This window comes from Pipra filicauda, unplaced genomic scaffold (assembly GCF_003945595.2).
Source record: "Pipra filicauda isolate LSUMZ 115617 unplaced genomic scaffold, ASM394559v2 scaffold87_size3191425_pilon, whole genome shotgun sequence".
Lineage (NCBI taxonomy): Eukaryota > Metazoa > Chordata > Aves > Passeriformes > Pipridae > Pipra > Pipra filicauda.
In genome coordinates, this window is record NW_024105064.1 from 378,286 (window position 1) to 399,675 (window position 21,390).

A 21,390-nucleotide genomic window follows, 5' to 3' on the forward strand; every position below is an offset into this window, starting at 1 on the left:
GAAAGATCTCAGTTACCCTCACAGAAATGCTCACACATGCATGAAACACTCACATGACTTGCACTTACCTCTCCAGCCTGCCAAATCCTCCCCTTTAGTAGTTGTGTCTACCACACAGGTAGATGAGTGTGATGAGTGATCCTCCTTTTTGATGGAATTATCACTGCAAATACTCCCCCCTTCCATAGCAGATCTCATATCTGCAAGGAGAAGAGAGGAAAATTCAAAAGGCACCAGCGGAAGCCAAATTTTGCTACCAGACTACAGCTAGACTTGAGTAATGGATGGTTGCCTGGTAAAATTATGGACAGGAACTGGAAGCAAAAGGCAAATTTCAGTGCTGTGCAGCAGAACTGCCTGCACGTGTCTCATACACTGCCCAGAGCAGCACCACCTCACCCATGGCTAAAGGAGTTCTCCAAGCCAGGGTAAAGGTGGTGGCAGCAGCATTCCTGGGCACCACCAGGGAGAAAAGGACATCTGCTTGGGCAGCCAAGAGGCTCCTCAGGCCAGTGGATTCTGAAGGGAGTTTGGTAGCCCACCACCACCACCACACGGGTTTCTCTTGAAGGTTTCCCATCTAACTGGGGCCTAGATGTTGCAGGGCTGTGCTTGCAAGCCAACTCCTTCCTCCCAATGCCCTCCCAGGAGTGCAGGAGGCTGCCAGCATACCGGGCATTCCCCGCTCACTGAGGCTCTTCCTCGGGAAGCTGGACAGCTCGGGGGCAAAGATGTTGCTGTCTGAGTGGGTGTGCTCCTCTGAGCTGGTTGGGGTGAGCAGGGCCTCATTCTGGGATGGGAACAGCAGCAGCTTCTGTCCTTTCAGGTTCAGGCGGGCAGGGCTGATGAGGGGCCGGCGGAACCGCAGGGATCCCGAGCTGGAAGTCACAGATCCGGCCACGGATGGTGCTGGGGAGGGGATGCGGGAGGGAGCGCAGCTGCCGGACAGCAGGGAGAAGTGCTCTGAAACGGAGACATCCCCAGAGGGGAAACCATGAGATTATCACCCAAATACAACAGGCACAGTTTTCTTTAACAGTTCTATAAGAAAAAGGAACGGGAGTTGCAAACGTCCAACGTATCTTGTATTGAAATTCTTTATTTGAGTTCCCACCCTGAGAAACATGGAGAAACCCGAGATGAGCTCAGCTGGTCAGAGCATGGTGCTGATAACACCAAGGTTATGGGTTTGATCCTTGTATGGGCCATTCACTTAAGAGCTGGACTTTCTGATCCTTGTGGGTTCCTTCCAACTCAGAGCATCCTGTGGAATTCCACGTGCACTTTAGTACACTCAGGAATGACTCAGGAACTGGGTTATCAGGAGCCTGGTGAGCTTTCTCTTTGCTCCCTTGTGTCCATCCTGGAGAGCCTCCATTACACATTTTGCAGGTAAATGGATTGCTCTGGCATGTCCTTCAGAGGCTGTTGGGAAGGTGCACGGGGATGTGAGGAGGTTTGCACAACTGGCTGTGGGGGTCAAACCAGGCTGTCACCGCATTTCCAGCAGCACAAACAGCCAAGGGATCCATCTGGGGCAGAGAGGCAACACACAGATCATGGGGACACGGGAGCAAAAGGGCAGAGCAGCCAGGGCAGCCAAATTAGCAGTTCCTGGGGCTGGGAAAGCACAATAAAAAAGCTGCCCTAGGAACAGTTAAAGTCTTCTATCAAAGCAGGCTCAACTCAGCTCTGAGCAGGGAAGGGCTCCTTGTTCTGTCTCACTGTGAGCCCTCCCGGGGAGAAGGACATCCAACACATACAGCACCTGATTTTAATGCAATCCCACTCTCAGCTGGGGCTCTCCCTGCACCATTTCTAACAGCACAATTGACATTTTCACTGGGATGTGAGCAGGGAGGAAAGAATTCAGCCATGTGTTTCAAGTCATTCACTGCAAATCCTGCAGACAGTTGGCCTGGCAGGCCCAGTGCAGTACCTGATGTCGGAGATTCCTTGGACTGAGAGGACTGTGAGGCCGGTCGACTTCCACTGAACAAGTAGCCAGAATCTAAAAGCAAAAATGAAACAATTTGAAGGCAGCTGGCTCAGCTGCTGGAGGTCTGTCCTCCAGAAATGCAACTGCATCATCTCAGAAGGGGACAGGTGGGAAATGCAGGCAGGAAAAATGTCTCTGTTTTCCTGGGTTGGCTCTATGGCAGCAGCAGAATAATCCACTTTTCCCAGCTGCAGCAGAACAGATCTGTGCAGGCTCTAAATTACACATCCCTCTCCAAAATATCTGAAGCAGTACATTTGCCAGTGGACTCTGGCACTGCAGAACTGGCTTATAATGATTTATCTCATGTTGCACAGGAGTAGATGACAAACATGAACACAGTTTAGTTGTGAAAGTTGTAACAGAAGGATGGGGCAGCTTCCAAAGGTGGTGACTTCTTCACCTGCTCCTAGCAAAGCTGCCAGATGACTTCTAAATACACATCAAATTCAGATTATCTGCCCTGTGACTATATCACAGCCTGGTTTGCCACTACTTAAAAAGGAAGAAGGTGAAGATATGGTTATATCCTTTCCTTATGAAAAGATGGATGCTGAGATGAATTCCCATCTAACTGACAGGTTTATTATGGCATGGTAGCCATACCAAATGAAAATAAAAATAAATAAAAGCAAAGACAGGGAAAAAAACCCAAACCATGAAAAGTACTCCTGTCAGGCAGAAGTGCTACAAACAAAACACGGCAGCTTAAATAAACTGTTTTTCTTAGGCACTTGATTTACAGAACTATTGGCAAACAGCTTTGGAAGTTGAAAACCTTGATGCTTGCAAAAACCCTTCAGCCCCAACAGCCTGTTTTCTCCAGACTGTCTGGCTTTGCACCTCAGTAAATAAAACCCAGACACCCATCCCAGCTGTCTGGAGCACTTGCACCTGCCCTTCCAGGGCACTCAGGGAGCTGGGAGGGTTCAGGCTGTGCCAAAAGCTGCCACACTGCTGGAAGGTTTGTGTGGCTGGTCCTTGTCCTGCTCTTATTAGATCTGGCAAAACTGCTGGCGGTGTGAGCTAGAGAAATGTGGAATGAACTACAAAATCCCTGCAGGACTGCAGTGCTGTCCTAGAAAACTGCCACATTTTGGCCTCTGACTTTCTGTCAATCAGTTAGAGACACAGCAAAGCTTGGCTTTCCTTGCATGGAGAAGTGCATTGGAACACTATTGCCCATCTGTTGGGTTCGAGCACAGCAGAACAGAGGGGTTACTGAGTTACTGGGAGAGAGGCTTTCCTTAGGCCTATAAATCTTCCCTGGATCACACAAAGCCCTTAAAAATGGCAGGAAATGGGGTCCCTAAAGCAGCTTCAATAGTGTTGCTAATGCAAATCAACTCCAGACCAAGGGCAGGGCCTGCCTTCACCTCTGCTCCTTCAGCTGGAGCAAGAGAAGCAAAGTAACAGAGCAGCTCGAAGGGAGGGATGGTTCCTATCAGATCAGTTATCCCACTGCTCCAATCCCTTCCCAAGCTGCTCTTCTCCATTCCCACATCTAACTGCCCCTTCTGCCTCTCTCCCACACATAACCTGGTGGATTGTGTCATCCTGACACAAATGCCTGGAGAAGCCCCTGGATTTCAGTTAACCTTCAGCGGGCAAGCGCTCAGGGAGGCTTTTGCTTCCCCAGGATGGCAATGGCCTGCTGTGCAACTTCTTAATGCCAAAACCCAAATGCCTAATGCTGGAGACTCCTCTGTGCCACGGGAGCAGCCATCTCTAAACAGGACTGTGAGGTGTGGATGCCTCACAGCCCATTTCCTTCTGACTGCACCACTCCATTGCCTTTCCCGCCGGGAGAGTTTCCTGCCCACTCACCTGCCCTGGCCAAGGAGGGGATGGTCCCCAGTGACAGGGCCCTGTTGAGACGTCCAGGGAGGGAGGATGAAGAAGTTCTGCGTGGGGACCTGAAGAGCTGTTGGTTTGTCAGGTGGAGGAGACTGGGTGGTGTGGGGACAAAGAGAGACGTGGCAGGCGAAGGGAAGGCTGTCCCGGTGCCGTTGGGAAAGAGAGTCATGGAATCCCCAGAGAGGTACCTGCAAAGGACACACATGACAGACATTTAGCAAGGAGAAGCTCCAGTCACTGCCTCTCTCAGTTGTAGTAGCATGAACATTTGTTTTGTTACCAGCTTTGGACTGACTTTTCAGTGCAGGAGTGCAAGATGCAGAACGCTGAAGAGTTCACAGGAATATTCCCACACTTTGAAGCTGGGAAAGGAAGAACTGCTCAGCCTGACTCAAATTATTGTGCACTGACCTGTCCCACAGTACAGGGTGGAAAAGGTGGTGGAACAGTTTAGGAACTCAGGTGCAAATAGGCACAGTACCTTGGATCTCTCCCTGGATGAGAAAATTACCTAGAGACACCAGAATGCTTTAAAAAATCCAGGTACACAGAGCACATCTTATGTCTGCTATGTGCACATGCCAACTGCATGCTTAGACATGTCATGGCTGTGGGAAGCAAGTAGTCATGTACTATTTTTTTTGTCCTTAGAAAGCAGAATTAACATCTTACCTCTGATGTCAGCACAGAGAAAAGGATTTTTAGTGGCTACCTGGACGAAGATTTCAGCACAAGAGCTCTGTTTTAAAACCAACATTCAGACCTCCTTAACACATTTGCCTTTATTTATACTTCTGTCAGATAATAAAGACTCACTACCCTCATTTTACAGATGGGAAAATCCTAAAGTGAGGCCTAAACCACTACATTTAGTTTCTCTGCCCCAAGTGTGTAATAGCACAGCCACTCCAGGGAGCTGTGCCCCTGCAGCACACACTCCAGGAAGTGCCTGGTTCCTAGTGCCTAAAACCCAATCTCTGTTACAGTGCCTGGAAAGAATTTAAATTGGAAATAATAATGGCAATTGTATTTCTAGGTCTGCGAGTTGTTTTCAATGGGTTATTTCCAAGTGAAAGAGTGGGAGCTGCAGAACAGAGCGAGCAGGCTGAGAACACAAGAGGAGAGAGAACAGACAAAACATACCTGTACCAGTTATTGATTTTTGGGTGCTACAGACATAAACTGACCTCTATTCTCTGGTAAAATAACTGTATGAGAGGACTTTGTATTCTAAATGTTTTCACTGCTAGTACTACCACACTCAATTGCTACATGCAAACAAACTATGCAATTAATTTCCGACCCCCATTTCATCACCTAACTTTGCAGTGGTTTAAAATTTAAAAAATCAACCTGAGCTGAACAATCTGTTAAAAAACTTACTCCTATTTTTACCTGCTTTCTATTCCTCCTTGCAATCACGTACTGATCTTAGTCTATGTGTACAGTTCAGTTGACTACATCACCTCAGAAACGAGGAGTCAGCTTTGGAGTCTCACTTGTGTCCTCAAACCATCCAAATGAGTATTCCACAAAGGTTGCAGTGCTGAAAGTATGGCAATTTTGTACTGTTTTTAACAGTGGGATGAAAATACAAGAAAGAAAGTCTAGAATAGGGAGCAGATCTCTGATCTCCTGTAAGAGTTTTGTTTTGTTAGAAACAGGTAGTATAATTGTCAGAGAAATCATGATGAAGAACTAACATATATTTTTAAATGGAAATAAAATTAGGTTGCAATATTTGGAGGCTTAATCTCACTTCTGATGGAAACAGATGAGACAGATGAGAGCAGCAACATGGCTTTTCTTCTGTCAGAGGGAAGCCAGGAGTAAATCAGAGCATGAAGGAATATACATATCTCAGCCTTGTGCTGTGAGGTGATTTATGGACCTTCCATTCTGTCTCAGAGATTAAAGAGCTGGTGCACCAATATCATGCTGTGCTAAAACGTCCAGAAGAAGCAGTCTAGAATTAAGATTACAATTTAAAATATCTTATAAAACCACTTATCTGCTCATATGAGGCAGACATAACAATCCTGACCAGCTTAATCAGGTTGAACAACATCTTGGAAGCAGGACTTGCCTCTAACAGCAGCAAGGGACTCCTCAGTCTAGCAGCAGAAACTGCCCAACCTCTTCAGGTTCCAGGACCTGGGAAGGGTGTTGTGCTTCCCTTTAGTGCACTCCCACATCCACATCTGCCCCATAACACACATACACACACACAGAGATGTACGTGTCCATCTCAGCTTCGTAAGGGAAAATGAGTGGGAAAGGGGACTGGAAGTGCAGCTCAGGACTATGATGTGAATCACAGGAGAAAGAGTGATACCTACCACTCACTGTGCCATGGCTGGGAAGGGCCAAATCAGAGCATCCCCTTGAACAATGCAGCCCTTTTGTCCTAACTTTGCACCTTCTGTGTCTTTGGGCTAAAGGACCCAACTTTACACAGCTCCTTGCTGCAGCAGTTTTTCATTCAACAGGTTGGAAGATGTTACAGTCATTTATCACCCATAACCACAATCTCTCTCTCTCTCTCACAATCCTGGGATTGTAACTGTTTTGGAGTAGTCTTCCAATGGCTCTGCTGCTCAACAGCCCCACTTCTCAACCTCACCAAGTTGTGCAGTCAGATCCTCGGGGCAGCTGAGGAATCATTTGCCTTGCACCATCCAAAAAAAGAAGTTTTCTGGTTAGCAAAGAGGAGCTGAAGAATTTTAAGCATAGCACATTAAGGCCTTAGGATTGAATGCTGACTAAAAACTGGCTTAAATATTGATCTGTTCTGAACAAATTCCTGCAAAGTGTGCAAAATCCTGTTCCTTTTCCCTGCACTTTTCTCCTTAGTGTTTGCCACTGCCGTGTCAAGAGGGCTTGATGCTGCTAAAAGCTGTCCTGGGAATGTGCTTCATGACTTAGAATAGGTAGCTGAACTAAAACTTCTTTCAGAAGCAGATGAAAAAAGGTGAGGAGATCAAGAGGATCATAAGGCAAGAAGCAACCACATCCCAAGCCTTGGAATGGAGCACTAGAGCTGTGCCTTCACTCCAAGCCATTTGTGCATGTGATAATAATGGGGCTGGCAACAGTGAAAAAAGTAACAAAAAGGCTCTGGAGTCAGACAGTTTGTGGAAATAGTCAGGGCCCGGAAGCCGTTTATTTCAGAACTTGATATTGTGAACATCAAAAATTGGGCATCTTAATTAGTGTTTACAATGATCACAGCGTTACTAGACAGTTGGGCACAACTCTGCTACACGGATACTTTAAAAATAAATAAATAGAAGGTTAAATAAGAGTATTACACGGTATGGGACTGTACACGGTCCTGAAGAGACACCTCCTGCCAGCAGAGCCTCCCCTCCTCTGTCCCAACACCTCCCTCTTATCCAAAGACACCACCTGTGTGTGTGCCTATTTAATTCACATTTTAACCAGAGATGCTGCATCCTGGGACAGAGAGAGACATGGGAGGGCATGGGGCAGGTCAGACTACAGGGCTGGATGGACCCACTCCTGTGCCAGGGAATTCAGTCCATGAAGGAGGAAGGTAAGATGCAGTCACAGGCAGGCAGCTCGTGGTGTTTGCCCAGGTTCACCTGCCCGGGGCAGTCAGGGGATAAAATGTTAACTCTGGACTTAATGTGCCATCACAACTGAGCTGTGAGTTCTCCAGGTACAACTGCACCCTGTTCCCAGGCACTGTGGGTGCAGAACAGCTCCCTGTTACCCCACATTGCTGTGCCCTGACCAGGCACTGCTCTGCTCTGCTCCATCTCATCAGCCAGGGCCACAACCTGTGCCTACAGTCAAGAATCAGGAGTAAAGAGCAATATATGAATAAAAAAACAGGCACAGGGAGAAGGGAGAATAATGATTAAAAAGGGCACAGGTCTCAGACACATTAATATTTTGATATGTGATTTAAGAGAGCTAGAAACTTTAGCTGCCAAGAGTAAGAATTCTTCTCTCCTACATGTTGTCCTGCTTTGGATGAAAAAGGAGGGTTGAATTGGAGCTGAAAATGCTCCAGCTGTCAGGTCCTGCACTAACACCTTCTAGAGTACAGATGTTTGGCATCAATTTTGCCTTCCCTCCTACAGGTGGCACAAAGGTCCTGTGTCTACACAAATCCAGACTTGCTGGCATGACAAAAATGTCCAGGGAACCTCTTCCTGCCTGTGCACTCGACCCCTCTGGTCTCAGATGAGGCTTTACAGGGGATGACTTCAGGACTGAGTACTGTCCCTCTCACAGGAGAGCATCTGCCATGGCTCAAAGTGGCCCCAAGTGTACTCACAGGTGACAGCACACTTGGAATGACCTGGCAGGTTATATGTGACAGCATGCATTTTCAAAAGCATCTCTTTAAAAATCAAAGCAAAGCCACACACCACAGCTCCCTGCTTTCAGGAGTGGAGTCAGTCTGGAGCAAACATCTGGCTATGAATTATATTAAATTTTTATAAGAGCATAAATACTTTGTCCACAGTACATCAATACATAGTTCCTAGAGTATCTAAGCATGATTATAAGCTTCACATAATTTCAGAGTACTTGAAGAATATTCACCAAGCCAAAATCAAACGCCGCTACACCGTTTTTATCTTCCCCTCATGTCCTCACCCTTTGCCACACCCCAGCTCAGTTCACTAGGGCATGCACAGCACAGGTGCAGGAAAGGAGGAGTTAATAGAAAAGAAAAAATGGGATATAAATATAGTGTATTTTGAAGGGTAAAGGGCTACAAAGGTGTCAGTTTGCATGCACTGATGTCAGTGAGGGCTTCAGAAGTAGCAGCAGCAGAGGTGCTGATTTGGCTGCTAGTTCTGGGTTCTCCCTCAACCCCCTTAGAGACTGCAGAGCTGCTCAGAAGTTTAAGAGTGCAGCCCAAGTGTCCTCTTATGCCCTGTCACATTCACTGGGGGCAGATGAGGGACAGAAGCACTGGCCTGGCACACACACAGGCACTGCTGTCCCACGCTGCAGCCTCGGGGCTTCCACTGAAGCAAAGCAACACAGTGTTGTCACAGATCTTGTCCAGGGAAAGGCACTTAAAGAACCCACATCAGCCCCTTTATAAATCTGGCTCTGCTGGGCAGGATACAAGATTTTGAGTTGGAGATGAGCCATGACCACCGAGAGCCAGAGTCAGGCACTTGGGCATGGAGCAGATCTGATTTCAAGTGACACACAACCCTCAGCTCCATTCTGCTGTACCATCCTCTGGTCCAGACACCAGCATATGGCCAGTGTGAAAGAGCAGCACCTTGAATTAGGGGCTTTTGGGCTAAACCCCTCTAATACTGTTAAAATGTTTGCATGCTCTGGCCTGCATGGCTGGGAGAACCCTCAGGCTTCAAAGCTGCATCTCGTAACCACAGGTTACCACAGTGTTCCTCTCTGGCCTGAAATAAAGAGTCCAGCTAATGGAAAACGAGAAGCTCAAAGCACTGACCAAGTGGTCCTGGGTGCTTTTGTGCCAGCTGTGTTCATTAGCTACCAGCCCTTTGTTAGCTCTTGTCCCACCCAGCAGGAGGAAATGTGTTCCCGTGTGTGTGTCACACAAAATAGCACCTCAGCTGCACAGGGACGGGAGGATTGTGCTCAGGGCATGGACTTGCACCACAATACCTGAGCTGGGATCACACATTTCCTTCTGCTGGATCCACTGTGGGAGAAGCAATCATGCAGTCAGGTGATATATCCAACTGCTGAGCTACATCCTAATTGAACCTCGGGTGAAAAATGCAAAGCACCTTCCATACAGAACCTACAGCATGGCAGTGTCTACAACAGTCTATGTGGCATTAAATCAGGTATGGCAAGAACAGGTTCAGTAAAGGCAGTAGTGATTTACCTAATTTTTTTTTCCCCAGGAACAGTCCAGAGTAAAATACTGCAAACTCACAACTGATCTTCTACAGGCCTCGTTGTCTGAGACACAACTGGTACTACTCGAATGCTACAGTTTATAAATCAGAACACCTCTGGAAAATCCCACCCTTCTCCTCCTTTCTTCCCTTTCCCCTAAAAGATCCATCAGCAAAAGCATGAGAGACCAACCATGTGAGAGAAGCAGAAAGAGAGGAGACTTGTCAGCATCAGAGTCTCTAAAGGACCAAAAATTCAACTGCTGCAAGTTTGGTTTTGAGGCTCTGAGGTTTTCTGGTGTTTTGAGAAGCAGCAGCACAGACATGCTGAGGCACGAAGAAGGGGGGGAAATAAGCTGACACCTGAGTACAGACATAAGCTTCTTTGGCATTAAAACTGAACCCCACTTCAACATGTGTTATTTTGTTTCACCCATGAAATGTTTCCAATTACAAGCCCAAAAGTTCTTCAGTAAATCATGAACAAAGCACCACAGAGATCACTTGTACAGCTCGGCCACAAAACAAAGTAGCTTTCTGATGTTCTGACATATAAATTAGTGCAACTTGTAAATATACTTCACTGGTATTAATCTGCATAAAGCGAAGACAAATGGATTTCTTGCTTGTATTCAATTGCAGTTAACATATCTCCCAGATTAAAAGATTTTAAACTCAGTGTAGGTCTGCACTTGCTGTGCAAACAGAGCTAAATATATTCCTTAATAGGACTATTCAGGCTTCACAGTGTAAATCCCACTGCTTCCCACAGTTCTGCCAACTGCCTGTTCCCAATATTTAGTTGCATCCTCCCCATCCCAGCACTGCACAGGGAAAAAGACAAGAGAATAAGAGAAAAGAACAGGAATGGTCAAACAACATAACACTGAAGAGAAAAATATCATAAAAGGTGCCTGACCTCAGGGGGCTCAAAGATGGGGCAAGTTTAAATTAAAGGAGAAAACCCAAAGTGCTCCTAAAGAGATGGGAGGAAAACAGGAGACAGGAGGGCACGTGAAACAGGGCACAGAGAAGTTTAACAGAGCCTTGACTTTCAGCTCCTGGAAGCAAAGCATCCTAAGAGGCTGCCAAGCATCTTTAGAAGCTGCCACTGAGAGATTCCTCGCTACTGGGCAAGAAAATTTGGGCAGATTAATTTCATTCTTATTAAAAAAGGGATAATTGCTGATAGAAATCAGGCATGACACTGCCATGGCCATCCCCACGCCCCTCTTCCTGCCAGCAGCCTCAATATATCCTTCAAACATGAGGTTTCTCCCATCACTGGGACACACCTCACAGGAGAGCAGCAAGAGGAACTTCCAAATTGTGCAGTAAGTGCAGAAGACAATCACAGCTCAATAGGAACATCAGTCTTTTCCTACGTTTAACTCTAGGAGGAAAATTTTGAAGTCCTGAAGCGGGAAAAAGGGAGGAAGGAAAAAGAAGTCTGGTGTCTTTATTTCACTTAATGGCCATGACAGCTCAGGGTGTCCTGGGTTTTCTGTGCAGCTTTTTCAGAGGATGGCAGAGCTGGCACTGGATTTGGTGCCAGTGCCCATCTCATCAGGTGGCTTTGCCCACCCCACTTTGAACAGCAGATGGGCTGCAGAACAGGGGTGTTGGAAGGGCTGCTGCAGTGAGGAGTTTTCCAGGAATCACTGCATAGAAAGGAGTGCTGAGTAAACAGCTGATAGCACACAAATTGTCCCCCTTTTTGGCTTTTTTTAGGGCTTTTATCCTTTGCCATTTCCCATCCTTTCATGAGCTTATTACTTCCTGTCCTAACACTGCTTCCTGCTCCAACAGGTTGATAGGTACAGAGAAAAAAGACTGGATTTTTAAGGAATGTTTCCTATTAAATCTCCTAAGGGAGAGTAGGAAAGAGGCACCAGAGGGATTGTGAAAGTCTGACCCAGCACACTTCTGCTGGCTTTTTCCCCCTGCTTTGTCATGTGGCTTCCTGTAGTATTTACTTTGAAACAACTCTCTAAATTCACTCAAGTGCCCCTGCAGAAAATGGGACAAAATAGTTATTATTATCATCATTTTGAAAGTCTGAGACTAGAATAAGAAGCAACCTGTGAGCTGGAAGACAAGCATTTTGGGTCAGGATTGGTAAGTGATGGGAAGGTGGAAGATGGAACCAGACTTTGCAGGTGCTGGGTTCCTTTAGTGGGTAAATAAGTAAACAACCCTCAGAGCACCATCATTCACAAGCACCAGAATGGAAACAGGTGTTCTGTGAGCTTGGAGGTGGATATTTGTCTGAAGGCACTGGAAAAACGTTCCAAAGGAGAGCCCAGAAGGGAAGCAGGTTTGTGTGGCCCCTTCCCTTGCTAAGTTACAGGCACACAGTCCTTCAGCCAGGAGCTGCACCTTCCCAGGGCACACTCAGCCTGGCTTATTGTTAAAGAACCTCACAGTGTCACCTTTGTGCTTTCACAACGATCACAGGTTGGAAGAGCAGTAACTAAGAAAAGCTATGAAAGCTTTTGTTTCCTTTAAAAAAAGCTTCTCTGGTTTCACCAGCATCTGCAGCACCCAGTAGTGTCTGAATGTTTCAGCAGGAGTTGCAGATACTTCACAGTGAGAGCTCCACTCTGATTATTTTAGAGTTTATACACTGGAAGATCACGACATCCAATTAATTTATATCAGACTGTTAGTGTGGCAAGTTCCACTGTGCTATCTGGAACAGAAGAAAATAGCAGATCTTCTGTAACAGTGCTATTTCCTCTTGGAAGACCCAAATCCATCAGAGAAACTCAGTGGAGTGCCTTGCCAACGACAGTGCAGGATATTCAGACTGCTGATCCTAAGAGGCCCCAACAAGTCAATCCCACAAAAACCCAAGCAGCTGGAAGCTCCTTCCTCCCTCCCCACACAGTAACACCCAGTTCCCCCAGCTTTCAGCAGAGGACTGCCAGGCACTCAGCTCCAAATCACAATTTCCAGACCCCTTTTTTTCAACAGCATCAGCACCGATGCCAGACTTCAAAAGAGAACCCTTCCAAGTAACCCCAAAAATCCATCTCTGTTGCCATGCAGTCCCACAGCAGAGCTCCCACCCCTTCCTTTGGCACATCCTTCCTATCTGTGTTCTCAGCAATAAACACTGCCTGAGTAAGTAGTGATGAACACTGCCAGCTGACCATGTATCACAGCATGAGGTTGTTATCACATATTTCTTCTATAGGAGTGAAGGAACACACACATTAAAAATGTGCTTGTACACAGATGTCCCTCAGGGAGTGGGTGGGTGGGTAACAAACCCAAAGAAAACTGGCATTGAAAGCAACAGCCACTGGTAGATCTGAAAATTTAGCCTCAACCAGCTGAATACCTTCATGTATTAAATCAGACACCCTGAGCTACATGATCTTGTAAAGCACCCTTTTGAATAAATTATTGGAGTTCCAGTCAACAGCACTTAAGGACACTTCTCCATATAAAACAGGAGTCAGGAGAAGGGCAGAGCTAGAGAACATGCAGGTAAGTGATGCTACATTATGGAAGGCAAGAAGAACCAGGTTCTGGGCTACGTGTGGTCCCCTCCTCGCATGCCTGGGCGTTACCACAGCACACGTTACGAGGACTCCAATTCCAGAGGCAAGTTCCCATCAGTTCCAAGTTAAAATGACCAGCACCATTAGAAAAGTGAAGGTGGCCTGGGCCCCATGGTGGATCAAGGCAGAGGGTTCCTCTGTGAGTGGCTAAGGATGGAGAGGCAGTGAGAAGAACTGGGAGGACAGGAGGAGCCAGAATCTCTTTGGCTGGAGGAGCAGAATGGGGAGGAGGCTGCATTCACGGAGCAGTTTGTGGGGCAGCTGCTGGAAGAACTGGCTCTGGGGAAGCTGGATATTTGCACTGCTGATGTAGGATGCAGGAGAAAGGGAGAATGGAGGCAGCAGGAGAGGCTTCCATGGCTAGCAGTGGAAGTACTCCAAGCAGCTAGCACAGTGGTAAGCAAGGATGGGAAAAAAACTAAAATATATATATATATATAGATATATATAAAAAGGAAGAAGAGATCTTCACTGCTTATCTGATTAAAAAAACCAAACAAACAAGGAAACAGAGGAAGGGAAAATAAAAAGAGGAGAGAGAAGCACCAGTCGCAAAGAGTTCACAAGGCTTTTTTTGCTCCTTCCCCCAGGGTCACTGCTCTGGCTCTGACCTTCGGGGCCGGTATCTCCGCTGGCCCGTCGACTTCCGCGTGGCCACGGCTGCGGTGAATCCCACCAGGCAGCACAGGGACGTGGTGCCAAACTTGGCCGTGTCCAGCCAGCTGGGGGTTTCCATCTTCAGGTACCTCTCAGCTACGTGCAGGCTCATCACCACGAACCACAGCACCGAGGCAAACGCGTCGATTCTCCGGAGTCTGCGATGAAAAGAAAAAAAACAAAACAGGAGTTTGAACACCAGCCAACTCCCTCGGTGCTGAGGAAGGAGAGGGAAGGTGGGGAAGAGGAGGGAAGGGTATGGATTGAGCAGGTTATGTACTACCTCTGACTAGGTGCAGCCCTGCCCACTGCTGTGTAAGAACCTGAGTAGATCAGCTCTATTTTCTACCAGAGTTGCACAGGAAACTCTTCATTCACAGTAATTCAAGCTTAAACTGAATGAACCAAGGCACAGATCCAAAGTAAGCTCTGCTGTCTCCACCCAGCCTGCTGGCAAAGAGCTGTGCCACCCAGTGCTACGTGTGCCATTCTGGCAGATGTTTATCCCTAGATCACCGAGTCAAGACTGGACCAAAGACCTCCAATATAACATAGTTTTCCTTGAAGTGAACCAGGAGCCAAGTGCACACTCACCTGATCCTCCCGGCCAGGAACATGGCCAGCAGGCAGGTGAACAGCCCCAGCACAGCCACGGCCATCTGGTGATTCTTCCCGTAAGCCCACACGGCGCTCAGGTTCTCCACCACGTGCTCCGGGAGCAGCTGGAGCAGCTCCCTCCATCCTGCCACCCTCACCGAGGTGTCATTGCCCACATCTGCATGGGAGGCTGAGCCAGTCCTGTTCTGAAGGGACGCTGGGCCAGAGGGAACGGGAGCAGGGTCTGCTGTGCTGAGGGAGAAGGGGTTGCCTGACCCATACAAGGCCATCAGAACCAGGAACGCGCAGCTGAGGAAGGCCAGGAAGCGCAGGAGTATCACCTGAGCTGGTGTGGTTATGGAAGCAGAAGAGGAGGATGAACATAAATTCTGCAGAAGAAGGGAGAAACACCTTGTCAGAAGCCTGAAGGAACTGCAGTAAGGTTTTGAAATGGTGCTTTAAGAAACACTTCCAGACTGTATGGTTTACTGGACTGTTTTGCTCAGGTCCTTCTAAGTCTCTGTACTGGGCTGACACCATATGGGATGTTGTAGACTAGCAGGGAGCAGTTGCAGAGTTATGAGCAGAAGCCAAGGTCAGGCAGGGAGAATGTCATAATTTACTTCCCATCGTTCTTTTTTAATTTTTTCCCCTTGTACTCTAGTTTCTTGCACTGCAGCCATAAATTGCCTTCCCTACCTCCCCTTCTCTGCCTGTCCCATAATTTTCCTTCCACTCTGTTATTATTACATTAGACTTGCCTTCTGGCAACTGCCCTGAATGACACCAGCAGGAGGAAAACCTCAAACTAACATCAGGAGCATCTGTGGCAACTACGCTGTACTCTTCTAAACTGCTGGTACAGAAGCAGCTCCCAGGTTTAGGGAGCCCCAAGGCTGCTGCCTCCCTTTCCCAGCAGCAAACCCAGGTGCAGTGGGATCAAGTTCCCTGCATTTCCTCCTGAGCCCCCTCACCTGGGCGTAGGCCTTGTCTGTCTCGCGGCGTTTGAAGTGGTGGCTGAGCAGCAGCGCGCGGAGCTGCCGGTTCTGGTGTTTGATGTAATACTCCACAGCAGCCTGGCACGGGCGGCACAGCTTGTAGGTCTGCTCCAGGTGGTGCTTGTACACCTCAATCTCCTCATCATACTTGCCCTGGTGAGAGAACAGGAGAGGAAACGTAGGTGAGCACTGCAGGTCCCTCACCTGTTATCATATTTGCTCCTGACAGGCGGACAAAGCGTGACTCCAGTCTCCAGAGGAACAGCCCCCAGAGGAACCAAGCTGGAGGCCAGGCATGCAACCAGCTTCACATACAGCTGACCCAGCCTCCATGTCCCAGAAGAGATGAAAAAAGCCTTGCAGAAGGCTGCTGTGGCCCAATTCCAGGATGCTGAATTTCTGTGGCCCTATTTTGCCGTCTTTGTTGAGACCTTATGAACTCAACACAGGAGGTGAGACGAGAAACTAAAACTGCTCTTTCCCTCCTCAAATGAGGGAACACAAAATACCTGTTGCCCCTTCACTCCACTGTGCTGGAGAAAGAGATAAGTTCCTTTCAAAAATCAACCCCAAACTTGAAGGCTGTCCCTGTTTGGAGGCCGTAGTGAGATGAGCTCCACAAATCATTAACACTGGTAAAAACAGTCAGTAGGTACGTTTTTCAGTGTACTTCAGCAGACACATCACTTATCACAGAAGCTCCTAGGGCTCTCCTAACTCCAAGATCCTTGTACCAAAAGTGTCAGCTGAAAGCATGCAGCTTCTTTGGAAGCAGGATGGTGCATTGAGGCTGCCCAAGAGTTTGCTCCAGCAGTTCCATAGGCTCCATCTTTTGGAACCAAGAAGGAATCCCATGGCAGAGACCAGGAGCAGCAGGGTCATCCCTCACTGGAACAGGCCAGCAATGCTGCAAGAGGCCACTGCTGCCACTGACACACTTATCCAACCATGCTGGATAACACAGTCCCGTGTTTCTCAGCTGGCACAGACATTGCAGGTCACTGAATGCCTAAAAAGAGGCCAGAGGCAGTGCTTTGAGGAACTGCACAGGTCTGGCAAGAGGCAGGGACTAGAAATAAAGCTGAGAAAAGGGCACCAGCTGAAGATACTCTCATTAAGCATGATCAAATTTAAATCTGTTCTCTGGGAGTCATCCTGATCAAACTCATTACAATTACACAAAGCAGACTGGATTAGGCAAAACCAGAGGATGAACACATCCCACTACAGCACAGTCTAACCCCAAGGCTTGTTGACAATGGTTGAAAGCTAAGGAGTGCAGCACTAAATTCTCTGTGTGAAACGTTGGGGAGGCATAAAACTGTGAAGGAAAAACCCCATTATCCCATCCTCCATGCATATTAAGTAATGGGAAAGCCAAGAAGTTGCTCAGCAGGAAATCCTGTTGCTGTAACTGTAAAATTCCCTTTGCCCTCCTAGGCACAGATGCCTGACCAGGGAAATTATGTGGCTGCACAGGATTCCTCTCCCACTGCACTAATAATGCAGAGCAGCACAGGCAGGGCCCCAGGAAAAACAGAATCTGTTAAGGCTTCAAGGTATCCAGTGGGCAGCTGTGCCTGCCAAATCCTGCAAGCTTGGCCATGGGAAGCACAGGAGCTGTAAGGTGATCTCAGCAATGTTTGGGGCTCGAGCTTCAACTCCCAGTGCTCATCTAGAACAGGGCATTACATTCTGGCTTTGGAGTAGAATTAGGTAAATTTGCAGCACTAATCAGTAACCTCCTCTGCACTGGAGTGCCACATAATGCTTCTGAAGACTATTGGAGCATCATTCCACAGTACACTGAAAAACTGCTCTCTCTCCTGCTTACAAGGCTGCAGGATGGAATTAAATCGAGCAGGAATAGCAGAGCCACGCACGGGAATGCCTCGGTCAAACACTCACCTCCTCCCTCGGTGAGAATGAAGCCAGCTGTTTGATTTTCATGGTTTGATGGTTGTTGCACTTCTTGCAGAGCAGAATTTGGCTGCTCACCCACTGCTGTGGTTTGGTGGGATCACAGAAAGTTGTGCCGCCCGACACAACGTGGTTAAGGTGCTCCATGTACTGGGCAGGGATGGGCTTGTTGTAGTCTCCATTCTGACAAAAAAGCAGGAGGGGAAGCAGATCTAATGATCATAAAATCAAAACTGGGTTGGCAATAAGATTCCCTAAGCTCTGTCAGGAGCTCTACATGCATTCACCTATGTAACAAAGTAAATAAGCAAAAAAAAAAGAGACAAAATGCTTCAAATCTTCTGCCCACCTCCACTGTTCCACACACCTATTGCAGGCAGCTGGCTGTGCTGGATTCTGGCTTAAGACAGGTTTTGCTATTTAACAGAATACAAACCCAGAGAATAATAATATTTTAATATATTTCTAATTACTGTTAATATTTTATATATTATTTGCTATGTTTATTGTTGATAATATTAAATTATTAATACTTCAATTAATATTTAATCAATATTGCTAATAGTTTAATATAGTGCCGACACCTAAAATCTATTCTGACACGATTTTAAACTCTTTTACTGTTGTTGGCTATTAATAAAGACAATCTGATTGCATCATTAAAAAACAGAGGTTTTATTTTTCCGTCCTCCTCGTCCAGTAGAAAGGAGCAGAAATCACCCAGAATGGTGGAATTGCATGCAATGTTTATATTAAGGTCTTTTTATCACACCTAGCACAGGGATTTTTACACTGTTTCATATATTTAAAAAAATATTCTTAAGAGATATGTCAAGGCTGCTTTTGCCCTTTAAAGAAAGGGAGGAAAATTTGTCTTCGTTATCACAGCCAGCACATCCCACTACAGCGGATTCCTTCTCAAAGCTGATCAAGTGATGGGCTGCTGAGCTCACCAGTGCTCAGCACAGCTGTCAAACCGCTGGACATTCACGTGCACTGGGCCTGCATCACCTCAGAGGAGGAGCAGGGATTTCCCAAAGCACTGTCCCACCTTCCCAGCCCGTCCCAGTACCTCCTGGAAGCCGTTGTACTGCTCGCAGTTGGGGCAGTCCCAGCAGTTGCGGTTCCCGTACGGCACCACCGTGTCCTGGTTGCAGAACCAGCAGTTCACCGTCACGTGTGTGGGCTTCTTCCTGCTGGGGGAGGAAACGTGTCAGGCACGAACACTGAACTCAGCTGGTGGACAGGAAAGCACAGGCTTTCAAACAGGGAAAGGCAAGAGGGGCTGGGAAAACAATCAGTCTTCCCATTCCGTGATACAACTCAGAGTAGTCACTTTGGCAATGAAAAGGTGGGTTGTTAAAGTAGAAATTAATTCTGTACTAATACCATGAACATGCTGGATTATCAACTTGCCTGTTTTTCAGGGGCACATTTGGGGGTGCAAATCCTCTCCGTAATCAGCAGTGTTATTATATGAGAAGGGTGCTGTAGAGTTGATGTTTAATACATAGAATCCCAGGAAAAGGAAGTTACAATCCACAAGAGCTGCCTATGATGGTGCTCAGAAACCCAGGAAAGGGGCTCACGGTTACAGTTCTATCTATTTTGACAGAAAATTTTTCAAGGGCAAGAGTTATCACATTATCCCAAGGCTCAGGCACTGTTAACAGCTGTTTCTTCACAGCTTTAGATACATAAAGAACTGAGGAAACAACACGTCTTCCCTGAGAACGGAAGGGATAAAGACTAATGACCTTGATCCATGAGCCCCTTGTTTCTTAAAGCAATCCTGTTAAAACAACAGTCAATACAGACAAACAGCTGTGAAGTGACCACAGGTTGTGACAGATGTTTGAGCAAAGAGTTCCAGTGGCCCAAGCCCTGGGCCTGCCTGCTAAAGAAGGTCTGCATTTGTCTCAGAACTCGGTGCAATCTCCACGAGGAGCTCCCTGGCAGGTCAAGGCAGCACAGCCCAGCTGTCTGGGTTTACTAGAACCAGCCCCAGTCCCACTTCCAAGGGAGGGCAGCTGCTCAGGGACTGGCTATGGCAGCTATGCAGACAGATGGACCCAGCTGCCACCAGCCCAGCTCCACCAAGGCATTAATCTGTGTGGCTCCACTGCAGCGGCAGAGAAAGCAACGGAGCAGGGGGGCTCATGGAGGGCCTGGGAAGCAACTAACAGGAATCCAAATGCTCCCAAATTGAGAGCAACTTCTCTTCTTCCTGCTCTAGGAAATGGTCTCTGCTGCTACAAAATTCCATAGTGGAACACCCTCTGAATCCTGCAGAAGTGTCGTCTGGCACCCTGCGACCAAACAGGCAGCTGGGTCTTCCCCTCTCTCTCAGCCATCACCTCTGTAGCTGGATGCCTACAATTAACATTCTTCCTCCCTCCCATTTCCACAGACAGTGCCTTGAAACTTGGTTCATAGAATATCCAACCCTCAGGCAATGCCTGGCCTTCCAGTCTAGGTACTAACAGTGCTTGCAATGAAGCACTGAAACTCCAGTGTGCATTGAGGATTCCCTGCCAGATGCTGAAAGAAAATAGCTGGAGCTACTTGGGTGACAGATTCTCACCCCAAAATAGATGCAAACACCCACACCCCTCCTAAAATGAATATTCCTTGCTCAACTTTCTTCACTGCCAAGGGGACTCAAAACAGTAACTGATGCAAGTTAAAAATACCACTCCTGAAACTAACAGGCAAAAAAAAAAAAAAAGTTTAAAGCAGACAAATCTAGGTCGTTAGTCTGACTTATCCATGAGCTCCCACTGTCCAAATGCCAAGAAAACCACTTGTCAAAACAACCATGTGAAGGATGGACAGCAACACCTGTTGGTACTGGTTTCATCTCACCATCACAGGGGTACAAGTATAACATGCAGGCTTCTTTAACCACGAAAATACAAATCCTAGTGCTCCTCGAGCACAGACTTCACAGCAAGCACAGCCTGAACTCCACCCACTGAGGGAGGTTATTGCACAAGTCCCAGGTACTGTGGAACATGCCACAATCCCACCCCCATGCTGCTGTTCACCATCCTCTGGCATCCATGGAAATAAGACACACCACACTTCAGCCCCTACCCACCCCCAGCGTCTTCCATGACATGACAGAGGAGGTGGGAGCACTGATTTTCAGTAAAAAAAGAATCAATGCCAAACCCTCTCCAAGAACTTGCTAATATAAGAGACCAAATCCTCAGTATACTCCAGACCTTCCCATCATTTTCCAAACAGGATTCCACTTCTAGTTCTTGAGGCTGAGGAACTGCTACCGAGGATTAAACAGCAGCCCTTCATTCTCACAATGTATGCAAAAGAAATGGCTAAGTCCTGGATTATTTAGGATAAGAGGCAATAATCCTTCCTTTTGTGAACCTATGATCTGTTGCCATAGAAATAGGTGCAAAAAACCCAAGTTCCAATCTGCTGGATGCAAAAAGAAGAACAAGGGGGGAAAAAGGTCATTTTAGGCAAGAACATGTAGGTGGGGTACTAGTTTTCTAGTAATTGGGCAGGACTTAAAAAGCAAAAAACAAGTACTGCATTTGGAAAGACTCTCAAATACAGATTTAATGAGTTTGGAGCTATATTTACCTTGACTGAATTCAGGCAGCAGCTGAAGGCAATAAGCTACAGCACACACTGCTTCTGAAGTCACACCCTGGGATGAGACAGACAATGCAAAACTGAGCACTTACAATGTGCTCAATCCCTTGCAAAACACCAGGCAAATCATCCCTGAGGAGTTTAAATGTACCACTGTACTAACTCGAACCAGCTTCACTGGGACAGAGAACCTCCCTGCAAAAGAAAACCTGAGCAGCAAGAGGTGACAATTACTGACAGCACAGGGGGATTCCACTCACGGCTCACCTGCTGTGCTAACTCCGTGTGGAACC

The 21,390-nt window shown here is 47.2% G+C and overlaps 1 protein-coding gene across 5 annotated transcripts in view; it reads right to left on the reverse strand.

Moving 5' to 3' along the window:
• Nucleotides 1-21,390, reverse strand: part of TMEM201 (transmembrane protein 201) — a 29,473-nt gene that overhangs the window by 4,472 nt on the left and 3,611 nt on the right. For 3 of the 5 annotated variants that reach the window (XM_039390848.1, XM_027728578.2, XM_027728580.2), the window contains exons 2-10: nt 18,549-18,669; nt 17,465-17,659; nt 15,533-15,709; nt 14,556-14,947; nt 13,916-14,119; nt 3,827-4,044; nt 1,940-2,011; nt 673-963; nt 69-200 (exon numbers count right to left, since the gene is read on the reverse strand). In XM_039390848.1, coding sequence (XP_039246782.1) covers nt 69-200; nt 673-963; nt 1,940-2,011; nt 3,827-4,044; nt 13,916-14,119; nt 14,556-14,947; nt 15,533-15,709; nt 17,465-17,659; nt 18,549-18,669 — 1,802 coding nt within the window. Of the gene's footprint in view, nt 1-68; nt 201-672; nt 964-1,939; nt 2,012-3,826; nt 4,045-13,915; nt 14,120-14,555; nt 14,948-15,532; nt 15,710-17,464; nt 17,660-18,548; nt 18,673-21,390 lie in introns of all 5 variants that reach the window. The other 2 variants (XM_027728577.2, XM_027728579.2) reach the window with 1 other exon arrangement.